Source organism: Macaca mulatta, chromosome 7 (genome assembly GCF_049350105.2).
Source record: "Macaca mulatta isolate MMU2019108-1 chromosome 7, T2T-MMU8v2.0, whole genome shotgun sequence".
In the NCBI taxonomy this organism is placed as follows: Eukaryota; Metazoa; Chordata; class Mammalia; order Primates; family Cercopithecidae; genus Macaca; species Macaca mulatta.
Window position 1 is genome coordinate 49384847 of NC_133412.1, and position 14572 is coordinate 49399418.

At 42.4% G+C, this 14572-nt stretch overlaps 1 protein-coding gene across 3 annotated transcripts in view; it reads left to right on the forward strand.

Annotated features, from left to right (window-relative positions):
* The window catches only part of THSD4 (thrombospondin type 1 domain containing 4), a 698888-nt gene that overhangs the window by 668201 nt on the left and 16115 nt on the right, over positions 1-14572 (forward strand). For all 3 annotated transcript variants that reach the window (XM_077939655.1, XM_028851087.2, XM_001089233.5), the window contains 2 exons: positions 6463-6636; positions 14177-14356. In XM_077939655.1, the coding sequence (XP_077795781.1) occupies positions 6463-6636; positions 14177-14356 (354 nt within the window). The remainder of the gene's footprint in view (positions 1-6462; positions 6637-14176; positions 14357-14572) is intronic.

Below are 14572 nucleotides of genomic sequence, written 5' to 3' on the forward strand. Positions count from 1 at the left end.
GCTTTTTCTCCTCATACATATTTTAAAGATATAAATGTATCTTTATATCATAATGTATGTATAATTTGGTCACCTGCTCTTTTCACTTAATTATTATAAGCATAAAATCTTTAAAACGTGATTTTTATTATAATAAGCTATAGAACTACATGATTGAAACAATCTCCTATGTCTAAATGTTTGGGGTTTTTTAGTTTTTATTTTTATTTTTTAGAGACCAGGTCTTGCTCTGTTGCCCAGGCTGGAGTGCAGTGGCACAATCATGGCTCACTGAAGCCTTGAACTCGTGGGCTCTAGTGATCCTCCCACCTTAGCCTCCTAAGTAGCTGGGATTACAGATATAAGCCTCCATACACGGGTGATGTTTTACTGTTTAAAAGAGAATATTTTAAAAGACTTCAGTAAGTGTTCTTGTGCATTAATCTTTATGTGCACCTTTTCGTATCTCTGTAAAATAGTGGGGACATGGAATCATGTTAAAATATGGGAAAATATTATGAATGCTTTTAGAACTCTTAATACATTTTAGCTAATTGTTCTCCAGAAAGATTATTTCAGTGTAGTCTTCCAAGCAGCAACTGAGAGCGCTTTTACAGTCATTTTGTTGCCGTGATTCTTTAGTTTGTAAATTCCATGTCTCTACATTTGCCGCTCTCTGAAAAGGCAGTGGGTTCAGAGCACAATACGTACAGAGACAAAACAACTCTGGGGAAAATAACTGCAGTGGTTCATTCCTCTGTGTGTCTCCCATGTTTATTTAGAACAGTAAAAAGCTACATATCAATTTTCCAAAGATTTCCACACTACTTATTTCCCCTCCAATAATGACTTGCAGATTTCCCCTTAAAGTAATTTTGCTTTGTATCTCAACATAAGTTCTTGCTGAATCTAACTTGGCTTAAAATTATAAATAGAGCAAAGAATGAGCACGTTATTCTATTCAGGGAACTCTTTTGTTCGTTTTGGAAAAGACGTTCTAAATCATGCAAGTTGGGTGCTATGATGTAAGTAAATAATTTTTGCCTTATCTACCCTCAGAATAGATGATGAATTCTAAATGTTCATGCTTATTTTAGAGTAGATGAGTGGGACACCAGTACACTGGCTTTGGTGTCATCTCCATGACCACCACTTATTTCGTATTTGACCCTGAGCCAGCTAGTGACTAACTAAGCTTCAGTTTTTTCAACTGTAACATTGCTGAGTAACCGCTGCAGTAACATATTTGAAGCTATGACCTAGATGAGGTTGGCACAGTGGGAAGGGTTTCCTTTGGGCTGCTTCATTCTTCTTCAGCTCCATGTCACCAGGGGCCTTTGGGCCACCAGTTGGTCTTAGAAAATGTTCAGCCCCTGGAATGACCAGCGGATGGCAGTCTTCCACTTTTGAATAGTTGCTTTGTGTAAAAAAAGGCCTTGTTAAGCTTCAGTCTGAACTATGAAATTTTTTATTACTGGAATGAACATGTGTTGAGCACCTGTTCCATGCCAGTCATGAACGAGACACAGCCTCTGATTCAATAAGCTCAAGAGGGAAAAACCAAAGAAAATTAAAGTTTGCAAACACTTAAGAGTACAGAATGTGTCTTATTGCCCAATTTAAAATTAATTAATCTTTACCTAAATGAATTCAGGTTGTAACCCCAGTCTGAATCTTCTCTTAAACTTCTAGGGACACAAAGTTCTTCTGGCTTAATGACTCACCTTAAAAACATCTTTTCAGCTGCTTTTAATTGAGAGTGGGCCGTATCAGAAGTAAGCATCGTGACTTTTCGGTTCTACAATTCAATGATAGGTCTAAGCACATGTGCAGTTTTCAATCACAACAGGAAAAAACACTTTAGAAAGTCCACCAGCATTAGTTTGGTAACACCTAATTTCTAAGAAAGTTTTCCAGGAAGAAAATACTGAATCATTTAAATTACAAGAAATGATACATAAAGCTGAAGTTCAAGAATAGTCATTAGAGCCTTATAGTCCCTTAGGGGCCAATTGGGCCAAGTTTAGGATTTAACTGTTGCTGGAGTGAGAAGGCAGTCCCCACCAGAGGGTTGCTTAGGAATTCCATGTGCTTCTGTGTTTTATCAGCCCAGAAGTTCAATTACAAGTCATGTTCTCTTCTGACTAGCAAAGCAGATTGGGTCCTTCTTTTAGGAACATCCTTTAAGGACAGTGGGTGGGTGTGGTTTGGAGCCTCACCTGGAAGGTTAGTCCCTACTCCCTGGTAGGGATTTCTTCCCCTTGCTTCTGCTGAAAAGCTTCCTAGGCCAGGTTCTATGTGGGGAGTTCCTTTCATATCTACATTTGTTGGGCTTTTCACTGCAGGTGTTGTAATAAAATGAAACTCCTCTACAGGCCTCATCCATGTGATGTCCTCCCATTGGGCACTGGCATGGTCTTTCACATTCTTCTTTTAAGTTAAGTACATGGGGATGTGGAGACACTTTCCCAGATGCATGTGCATTACTTGGTTTTGAAAGCAGAAAATTAAGTTAGCTAATCAGATGGAAATTACCTGGAAAGTAGTCTAAGGGTTGGAAACATGAAGATAACTGAAATCCTATTTACCTTTTATTCTTCTTTTTTTTTTTTTTTTTTTTTTTTGAGATAGAGTCTCGCTCTGTCACCCAGGCTAGAGTGCAGTGGCGCCATCTTGGCTCACTGCATCACTGCAGTCTCCACCTCCCAGGTTCAAGCGATTCTTCTGCTTCAGCCTCCCAAATAGCTGGAATCACAAGTGTGCACCACCATGTCCAGTTAATTTTTGGATTTTTAGTAGCGATGGGATTTCAACATGTTGGCGAGGCTGATCTCAAACTCCCGACCTCAGGTGATCTGCCCACCGTAGCCTCCCAAAGTGCTGGGATTACAGGTGTGAGCCACCACACCTGGCCTACCTTGTATTCTTTACAAGAATATTTAAATATCTTGAGTTTTAAAGTTAGGAAGAAAACCAGATCATACATGGCTGAAACAAACAAGCAAATCCTTTAGCCTAGAATATTTCAATTATTGTAACAAATTTTAAGCTAAGGGACTGAGTCATTGTCCCAGATTTCTAATAACAATCTAAATAGAGCAAAGGACATGAAAAATGTCTGCACACCTGTAGGGGAGGAAAAATGTTTCCTCTACATTCTTAGGTTCTCTGGCTGCAGTCTGTGAATTAAGCTGACAAAAGATTAACAGACAAAAAGCATACCAATTTTATTTGATGTTAATATTTTTATAGTGGCATGGGGGGCTTCATAGGAAAGAAGTGACAATCCCAAAGAAGCAATTAGACTTGAGGGATTATATACCATTTTAACAAAGGGTGATAAACTGTGGAGAAGTAATTGGAAAAAGTAAAGGGGCTGGGGCTTCTAGGGACAGTAAATTGTGAGAAATTGACTAAGAAAAATATGGGGGAAACAGAAGACAAGGGTTATTTTATTAAAGTTTATTTTTGCAGACTCATCTTGGAGTCAACTCCCCTCTCCAATGACGAGAATGTTCTATTCTTCCTAGTGCTGGGAGGGCACCTTTCTCGTGGGAATTTTATGCACTGGTTTTTAGGCAGAAAGGGGGAAGGCAGAGAGGTCCTCCTGCATCTGCTATTTCTCAATAGCCTTCAGCTCAAAATACTCAATATGCCAAAGCAACACATTTTGGGGTGGCATGTTCTGATCACCTTCAAGCCCTTTGCTCCAGAGGGAGTTTCTTCCCTGAGGGGTCAGGCCCAGCTTAGCAGTGGAAAGGTAAATGTTTGATCACTCATACTAACATGTGATTTTACAAGACTAGATGGCAGCATACAAAAATGAAAGTGGAAATTTTGATAAGAAAATAAGGTTGTAAGGATTGTTTTGCCCTTTTCTCCATTTTTATTTAAAATTCTATTGCTTTATTTTCTAAAATAATATGGGTAGAACTCAAACATTGACTCTATTTTTAAGAAACGACCCAGAAACCCTTAGAAAGGGCTTTGGTCATGTGCTAAAGGGCCACGTCTAGGATTGGAAAGTGCTAATAGATGAACAAGGCAGGGCCCAAGTCTATATGCAACTGATATTCATGGATTTACTCATGAGTAAGACACTGACCTGAGAAAGAATTAGAGATGATTCATTAGTTCTTGCTCTCACCAAGGCTACTTCAGCAAAGACAAAAAAAAAAAAAAAAAAAAGGACACAAATAACCGTAATACAAAGGCAGGAAGCAGCACATAGAGTGCCATGAGAATTCCAAGACTGGAAAGAACATCTTAAATTGGGCAGTCAAGATAGTTTTCACGGAGGAGATGGTATTTAGGCTGAGCCTTAAAGGCTTCTGATCTGTCCAGTGAAGGGAAAGAGCATGCTGGGTGGAGGGAATTGCAGGGGCAAGGAGTCTGTTAGCCTTTTATGTGATCAGGGAATAGCAGCCACTCTGAGTCTGTCCAGCAGGAGGTATGTGGGATAGGATAATGGGAAATTAGTCTAGAAGAATTGGGTCAATTAGGGCCATAGTATAGAAAACCCTTAATGCTAGTTGGGAAGTCCATATGTGACTTCTGTTAGGAATGGGATGACTTCAGAGGGAATTTTTAGCATGGAGTTCTCAACACCTGGCAACCCAATGCATTGGAAAAGCTGGTGAGGTTGAGCACGAAGCTACAGCCACAGTCCAGGGTAAGAAAGTAAACTGTACTGGGAACCATGGGTGGAAAGGGACAAGACGGATTAGAGAAATGTGGCAGAACTAGAGTCTGTGAGACCTAATGATTGTCTAGATGTTGGAAGCAAGAGGGTAGGAGAACAGTCAACTTTCAAATCCAGGTAGAAACTTGAAAGCAAATCAGAAAAGAGGAGGAATGGTAACAGTGGCGAAGGTGTACATGCTGGATTCAAGGTACCCGTAGGACACCCAGCTGAGGATGCCCAAAAAATGTTTGAAAAGATAAGATGAAGTTTAGGTGTGGTGGCACACGCCTGCAATCCCAGCACTTTGGGAGGCCGAGGCAGGCAGATCTTGTGCTCAGAAGTTCGAGACCAGCCTGGGCAACGTGACAAAATCCCATCTCTACAAAAAATACAAAAATTAGCTGGACGTGGTGGTGAGCACCTGGAGCTACTCAGGAGGCTGAGGTGGGAGGATCGCTTGACCCCAAGAGGTCGAGACTGCAGTGAGCTGATATCACGCCACCTGGGTGATGCAATCCTATCTGGGTGACAAAGCGAGACCGTGTCTTGAAAAAAAGAAAAGACAAGATAAGATGAGAACCAAAATAAGGGCACATTCCAAAGTATGCCGAGACAGATGGAAAATGCTCTAAGAGCTTTGGGCTGTGACTCAGGAATGCTTTCACTGTCTCCTAGGAGAGAACTGTGTGATTGTAGTAGAAAAATCACTAATAGTTATTTGGCTGTAAGTGAAGATTTTATCCCTATGAGGCTTTGTTTCTCTATCTTGGAGTGGGAATGTAGGAGTTGAAGCCCCTTATACCATTTATTGAGCACCCCCTGCCTGCAAAGCATATTATACAGTCTCCATAGCCCTGCCAGAAATGTGTTTCTATGCCAGTTGTCTAGATGAGCATGCCAAAGGTAGGAGGGGCTGGGTCACTTGCTCCAGGCCGCATAGCTAGTGAGGATATCAACACTGATGCACCTAGTTCCAAATCCAAGCTCTCCCTCTATACCAAGCTGTTTCCCAATCCTCTCATAGCTGTGGCCTTCAGGGACTAGAACAATTTACCTTACTATCAGGCAGCAATATTGAGGTGACAGATTCAAGTCCCCCTCTTTTCCCAGCCCAGACTTGGCTACTAGCAGGTAGAAATGTGCCCAGGTTTTCATGTACTCATTCTTCTTCAGCTGAATATATTTTTATTTTTATTTTTATTTTTAGAGGCAGGGTCTTCTCACTCTGTTGCCCAGGCTGGAGTGCAGTGGTGCAGTCATAGCTCAGTGTAGCCTCAAACTCCTGGGCTCAAGCGATCCTCCTGCCTCAGCCTCCTGAGTAGTTGGGACTACAGTAGGTGCACACCTACTGCTCCTGGCCAATTTTTTGAATTTTTGTAGAGACAGTCTTACTGTGCTATCCAGGCTGGTCTCAAATTCCTGAGCTCAGGCAATCCTCCCACTTCAGCCTCCCAAAGCTCTGGTACTACAGGCGTGAGCCACCATACCCAGCCAAGCTGAATATATTTTTGAAAGCAAAAGCTGGGAAGGATAGTCTAACAAGTATAAGTGTATTAATTGCAGTGGCGAGATTGGATATTTGGAATTTGGAATGAAGCCCAACCCAGAAAATCTAAGACAGGGAGTTGTCATACTGATATCTCGTAATGGAGTAGGCTATGCACGAGAAGCTGTCAGATATTTCTAGGGGAAACAGATGGCAGGAAAATGAAGCATTCCATCCTCCTTTCCATCATTTGAAAGTGGCTTCAGCAGCTGCCAGGGCCTCCCCACTAATGTGCCCTTCCCCTGTCTCACAGTGCTCAGCGGAGTGTGGGGCCGGAGTGCGGACACGCTCGGTGGTGTGCATGACCAACCATGTCAGCAGCCTGCCCCTGGAGGGCTGTGGGAACAACCGGCCGGCAGAGGCCACCCCATGTGACAACGGACCCTGCACAGGCAAGGTGGAGTGGTTTGCCGGGAGCTGGAGTCAGGTGAGTGGCCAGAACGGGGTACGTCTGCCTGTGCCAGGCAAAAGGCAGCATACCAGAGGGATTAGGAACCAGGACTTTGTGTCAGGTGTCCCAACTTTGAATCCCAGCTGTGCCACTGTCTACCTGTGACCCTGGAGAAGCTATTTATATTTCTGGAGCCTCAGTCGGTCAACAGTATTCATTGAGCACCTACTGTGTGCTCATCTAAGTACTTAGGCTACATCAGTGAGCAACACAAATATCCCTGCCCTCAGGGAGCTTATGGCCTAGCATGCTTTCCTCATCTATAAAATGCTGGCAATGATGGTACCTTATGAGGTTATTTTTAGAAGAAATGAAATTATGTACAAAAAGTATGTAGCACAGTGCCTGACACACAAGAAATGCTGGCTGCTGCTATTATTATTCCTGTTAATAAAGCCAGCTTTTTCCGTTTCTGACAGTGTCAGAAGCAGAAATTTTAAAAGTTGGAATTGTTAATTATGAAGAATAAATAATACTGAATACTTTAATAATTGAAGAATTACATTTTCCCTCACTCTTCCAAAATTGAACGTGAACCCCACGAAGAAAATGTGGAAATGACTGCCTTGTCTTGATTACCATCAGTATTGGAGTTCTTGGGCCACTTAGCATTTGGCTCCCAGGGCTGGCTAGTTCTCCAAGGACTGTTTGGCTTATGATCATGATTTACACATTATCAAGACCTCTGGCTCCATATAGAATTTTATTTCTTTTAAGTAGCTTTAAAAACTGACCTTGGAAAAAAATGTGCTGCCTTGTCCTTGTAAACTGATACAAGCCCTTTGGAAAGCAATTTGGCAATAAAAGTCAAGAACCATAAAAATGTTCATTTGCCTTAACCCAGTCACCCCACTCCTGGGGTTGCATTTTAAGGAAATAATTAACAACAGAAAAAAAAAAGTTTTTCAGCAGAGATGTTCATGACAGCAGGATGGTTACAGATATTATGGCATATCATAACTCAGTAAAATATAAGGTGACAATGACAGTGATTGTTAGGAGGATGTGAAAATGCATATGGCGTAATGGCAAGTGAGAAATAGAATGTGAAGATATCCAAACGCTATCATCTCTCCCACTTCAACATAGGGTTTTTATGCAAAAAGCATAGGGAAATGTTTTTCTTTTCAAAATTCCCTTTAATGTTTCTTAAAATATAGAGAATTCAGAAAGAATTCAAGTACTTCCAGTGCTACTCTGGTGAATATCAAAGTTAGACACATTTGCTAACTGATCCCAGCTTGACTTCTCATTAGTTTTCTGGCTCTAGGTGAGTGATTTAACCTATCTGAGCCTGTTTCCTCATCTGAATATGAAGATAATAATACCAACCTCCTAAGGTTGTTATGAGGTTTTCGTAAGATGCTATACATAAAGAGAGTTATCTATTGCTTGGGATATGAGAAATACCTAATAAATATTAGTTCCCATTGCTCTATGTTTATTTTTTCTGCCAGCAATTGCTATCTCATTACTGGTAGTAAAATACATAGGACCTAAACCCCAAAGATAATTCAGCAGTGACTACATATGGGACACCAATTATACCAAATATCCATAGATGTGTGAAATCATATCAGATCATTATAGTCACACATGTGAAATAAGCAGTACAATTGAACTCATATGTCTACCATTCTTAGAAGAGAAGGGAGCAGGATTCAGGGCCTTTTTTCTTGTGGCCTCCTATTGACTTATACATAAGCTCAAAGAACTAAGAGTGGTATGAACACTGGCAAAGACAACCTTTATTTCTGCTAAGATTAGAAACAAAGGATTGGTTGCCCTGTTGTCCAAAAGGGTCAAGATACAATTTAATGTGGCCAAGGTTTTGGTTCTGGATTTATAAGGATATCAGGGCCTGATAGAAACTCCCTGCCCTAGGAATTTGACTCCCCAAAGAAAATTAAATAAGAGCATGCTTATTTCTTGAAAGGTAAGTTTTAAACATTAACTGACTTCAGAATATAAAAATAAATGTTCCTTCCAACCATATGGGTTGAATTAAAGTTGGCATTTCGAATACCCCACCAACCTGGTCACAGTGATTAGTCCAGGGGTAGACATGTGACCCAACAGGTGGACATGTGACCCAAGCTGAGCCAAACAGAATCCTTCCCGGGGACTTTTCATTTGTGTTTTAGGGAAGAGACTCACTAGGAGGTTGTGAGCTCAAGTTCTGGCAGTGGCCCTACTGAGGCTTGTGCAAAAAGCCAGTCTGAGAGAATGAGACATAAGTCCACGGAGAGACAGAGACTAAGGAGTTTCTGGCCTTAGAGTCTTTCTGACTCTACCAAGAAAGGCATATATTCCATTTCTGCTGCTTCCCAGATCCCTGGAAACTAGGAGTATATCAAGCTTAGGGAGTCTTTTTCTGTTTTTTTGTTTTTTTTTTTTTTGAGACGGGGTCTCGCTGTGTCGCCCAGGCTGGAGTGCAGTGGCCAGATCTCAGCTCACTGCAAGCTCCGCCTGCCGGGTTTACGCCATTCTCCTGCCTCAGCCTCCCGAGTAGCTGGGACCACAGGCGCCCGCCACCTCGCCCGGCTAATTTTTTGTATTTTTAGTAGAGACGGGGTTTCACCGAGTTAGCCAGGATGGTCTCGATCTCCTGACCTCGTGATCCACCCGCCTCGGCCTCCCAAAGTGCTGGGATTACAGGCTTGAGCCACCGCGCCCGGCTGGGAGTCTTTTTCTACTCTGGTGGCACAGTAGCCCAACTCTTACTCATAAGAGTCTACCAAGTCTATTATTTATGCCCAGAATTATTTCCTTTCTTCTCTATCAATTCTGAGTTTACTGCAACTTTAGACTGTCTTAGTTCTGAGATCTGTCACAGTTTCTAGTCTTCAGGAGCAGCCATTTTGTCTGCCTCTGGGTCTGGATTGCATTTATTGATTGCATTTATTGCAGTAGATATTTTTATTCTCATCTTTTCACGAATCAATGATCCACCAAAGTGCAACTGCAGGAATTCTTTAGGTACAGAAACATGCATAATTGCCATCACTTCTCACTGAAAGCATTTATCCCTATTAGATATTACTTTGTGTCATGTATGCTTTTCTCTGTGGATTATATTTTGTGTACTATTTGAATTACTCCATCTTGTTTCTCATTTTTTATTTTCACCTGATACATCTTCATCAATTTCTTAATTTTCAAACTTTTTATGTATTTTTAAGGTATGTCTTTCATATGGAGGACTATTTTTGTCTTTATTTTTACCCAACCTATAGACCTCTGTGTTTTAAGAGTTAAATTTTAACCATTTATATTTATTGTAATCACTTACATGTTTGGACTTTTCGCTACCATCTTATTTTGTGTTTTCTGTTGTCATGCTTTCTTGCTTCTTTCCTCTTTCCTTTCAACATGTTTGTTACTAGTCAGGTTTTCTTAATTCCATTTTTCCCCTCCAACATTTTGGAAGTCATAAATCTTCTAGTGGTATATCTTCTGTGATAACATTCAAATTTTTAGCACAGAATTTTAACTTTTATGTATCCATTAGTGTCAAGTTATCAGAAACCACATCTCTCCTAAAAGAAAATAGAAGCTTTCCCCTTTTATTTACCTCCACTCTCTCTCTCGATCTACAATATCTCCAAAAAGATGTTGATATTATCTGTATCTAGCTCCAGATTAATGTTAATTTTATAGAAAATATAGATTTAAATTTTAAAATAGCTTTCTCCTTTCCCCTCAAAGATTCTTTTTTATTGAAATATAATTCACATACCATAACCTTTAAAAATATACAATTCATTGGTTTTTAGTAAATTCACAAAGTTGTACAACCAATTCCAACACATTGTTATCGTCCCTAAAAGACACCTGGCATCCATTAGTAATAACAGCTTTTATTGGTGTCTTTGCCAGCACCTCCTTTTATATCCTATGTCTTCTTCCTGGTTCTTTTTATTTTGCTAAAGACTATAACCCAGAAAGTCTTTCAGATAGGATTTGTAAGTGGTAAGGTTTTTGAGCCCTTGAATACCTGAAAATGACTTCATTTTGCACTTTGACACGAATGCTTCTGGCAGATGACTCACTGCTTCCTCTTCCTTGGCACAGTCAGGCCACCCTGGCTGCTCTTGGCCAGTAACTCAGCTAATCACTCATTGTCCTGAGACCTCCATCCTGATCTCCATCTACCACCAATACAGAATGAAGCACATGATCTTTGCTAGAACTCCTCCTTTGTGTACATTTGGACTATAGTTTCCTTCTTCAATTTGATCTCATCTATCTTTCAGTATTCAAAGATTCCCCATAATTTCTGGTCCACCAAGGCTGATTGCCCTTTCTTGTCTTCAAATGCTGTCTCATGCGCGAGTACACACACATACACAGATACAGATACACATAAATACATTCACTCACTTTCCAGACACACATATTCTGCCATTTCTGAGCATTTACAGTAAGAGAAGACTGAGATGTGCTCATTCTCCCTTAAGTACACAATCTCTTCAAGGACTTGCCAAAAATAGCAGAAGATAATGACAGGTTTTGATCAAAGTGTGCAGTCTTCTGTTCTGCCACACACTTAGTACAGATGTAGGATCTCATAGCATTGAGGGTTCTTTCAGATCATGTTTCCAAACCCCTCACTTTCGCTTTACAGATAAGACCACAGCAACCTGGGAAAGGGCAATGTCTTGGCCAGAGACACAGAACTATTTAGCGACGCTGTCTAGACTCTAGTTTCCATGTCTCCTGACTTCGGCCTAGTGTTCCACCCCTGCCGCCCATCCCTGCCCCATCCTCATTCCTCCTGCGGGAGAGGCCAGACCTTTGCCTGCTGCAGTTTGTGGCTCTTCAGTTCTTCCAATGCCTGCAGCACTTGAGAAAAGGACAAGACATGAATAGAAAGGGAAAAGGACGTGTATAGAAAAAGAAAAGGCCAAGACACAAATACACTCCAAATCATAAACTAACATGGAGGAAAATAGGAAAGTAGGAAGAGTAGGAAATCTTACAGTTTTTGGGGTTTTTTTGGCTGGTTACGGCGGCTCATGCCTGTAATCCCAGCCCTTTGGGAGGCCAAGGCAGGCAGATCACCGGAGGTCAGGAGTTCAAGACCACCCTGGCCAATATGACGAAACCCTGTCTCTACTAAAAATACAAAAATTAGCCAGGCATGGGGGCTCGCACCTGTAGCCCCAACTACTTAGGAGGCTGAGGCTTGAACCTGGGAGGCAGAGGTTGCAGTGAGCCAAGATCGCACCACGGCACTCTAGCCTGGGCAACAGAGCAAGATTCCATCCCAAAAAATATATATTTTTTTTAAATAAAAAAACTTACAGTTTTTTGAATGCTACGAAGATGGCAAAAAAGAAGGCATAGACAAAGCAGAAACTGATGGCCTCTGCTAATTCATGCCCTGTGTGACTAATTCATCATTTGTTTGATTTGGGGGTTTTGTGATTTTTTTTCCATAGATAGGGGTTTTTCTTTCTCCCTGTTTTTATTTGATTGTGTGGCTGCCTATGGACAGCAAAGCTAATATTTAGAGTTTGAACTGCAGACATTGTTGCAGGCTTCTTATAAAGGTAGTAGATTCTTTAAAGTCGATAAAAGCACACAGACCACAGCTTTACAACTTTAAATCAAAAAGTATTAAGAGGCTGGGTACAGTGGCTCACGCCTGTAATCCCAGAATGATGGGAGGCCAAGGCAGGAGGAGTGGTTGAGGCCAGGAGTTCAAGAACCAGCCTGGGCAACATAATGAGACCCCATCTCTAAAAACAATTTTTTTTTTTTTTGAGACGGAATCTTGCTCTGTCACCCATGCTAGAGTGCAGTGGCACAACCTTGGCTCACTGCAACCTCTGCCTCCCAGGTTCCAGCAATTATCTTGCCTCTGCCTCCTGACCCCAGGTGATTCAACCACCCTGGCCTCCCAAAGTGCTAGGATTATAGGAGTGAGCTGCCGTGCCCAGCCCCTGTCTCTAAAAAAACATTTTTTTTTTTTTTTTTTTTGAGACGGAGTCTTGCTCTGTTACCCAGGCTGGAGTGCAGTGGCCGGATCTCAGATCACTGCAAGCTCCGCCTCCCGGGTTCACGCCATTCTCCGGCCTCAGCCTCCCAAGTAGCTGGGACTACAGGCGCCCGCCACCTCGCCCGGCTAGTTTTTTGTATTTTTTAGTAGAGACGGGGTTTCACCGTGTTAGCCAGGATGGTCTCGATCTCCTGACCTCGTGATCCGCCCGTCTCGGCCTCCCAAAGTGCTGGGATTACAGGCTTGAGCCACCGCGCCCGGCCAAAAAAATTTTTTTTAGTTAGTCAGGCGAGGCCTGGTGTGGTGGCTCATGCCTGTAATCCCAGCACTTTGAGAGGCCAAGGCAGGCAGATCGTTTGGGTTCAGGAGTTCAAGACCAGCCTGGGCAACATGGAAAAACCCCATCTCTACAAAAAATATAAAAATTAGCCAGGCATGGTGACATGTGCCTGTATTCCCAGCTACTCTGGAGGCTGAGGTGGGACGATCACTTGAGTCTGGGAAGTGGAGGTTGCAGTGAGCCAAGATCACTCCACTGCACTCCAGCCTTGGTGACAGAGTGAGATCCTGTCTCAAAAAAAAAAAAAAAAAGAACTAGGCAAGATGGTGCACACCTGTGGTCCCAGCGACTCTGGAGGTTGAGGTGAGAGGACCACTTGAGCTCAGGAGGTTGAGGCTGCAGTGAGCCATGATCACACCACTGCACTCCAGCCTGGGTGACAGAGTGAGACCTTGTCTCAAAAAACAAAAGTATTGAGTAAACCAAACATGAGCAAAAAAAAAAAAAACCTTTTGCAAAGTAATAGATACTAAATGGGATAATTTATGAGCAAACAGTTATATGCATTTTATTTCCATAAACGAATGAGATGCACCAACATATGGAATTGCCTGGCTTCTTTGTGGGGTCACTACTCCGTGTTGCAAATTTCAGCACCACATTAGGAAACAAGAGGATTGGGCTCTGTTACAGTTCCCGCTGGCTGCCCTGTTGGAACGGGAGGGTTGACCATAGGGTACATTTTCCCAAGCCTTAGGTCTTCTCAGCTTTGGGTGTTCACAGGTGTGCAGAGTCTAGGAGTTCATTCAGTCACAGTATCCACCTCCTAAGAAAATAACAGATAAGAATGTCAGTTCATTGTCTTACCTCCTGTGAGAAGTGTCAGAGTCTACGGGACAGAAACAACCAAATGACCTGGCTGGTGTGTTCCTGCAGGAGAGTTTATGGTAAACTATTTCCCTCTCAGCACAGAAGACAATAAGATCTTAGTGACCAGCATCCTCCAGGTATGACAATCAGGGCACCTAGTCTGCATTTGGAGACAGAACTGTTAGGAAATTGCAATCCATATGCCACTTCTCCTCCAGAAACATTTCCAAGATCTCATGGGTTCTTCCTCCCAGAGTTGGTGGTAGAATTCACGGTGCCCATCATAAGCATCCCTTGATGGACAGTAGCTGCCGCCCCCTTTCCATCATGTGACGCTCATCTTTCTCTGCTTCTTTCTGCAGTGTTCCATCGAGTGTGGGAGTGGGACACAACAGAGGGAGGTGATTTGTGTTAGAAAGAATGCAGACACCTTTGAAGTGTTGGACCCCTCTGAATGTTCTTTCCTGGAAAAACCCCCCAGCCAGCAATCCTGCCACCTCAAGCCTTGCGGAGCCAAATGGTTTAGCACCGAATGGAGCATGGTAAGTCATGGTGCCCTTGATGGGGGTTGCATTGGCACACTGTCCCCCATCTGAATTCCTATAGACCCCTCTGGGCCAGGCACTGGGTTCAGCCCTGAAAGAGATTCCCTACAGCAATCTAGCTTAGGTGGTGGCTGCTGGGGTACCCCGTGAGCCACCCTTGGTGGAGGTACTCCCCTTGGTGGGTGAGGCCTGAGACCTAGATGATCTTGGTTT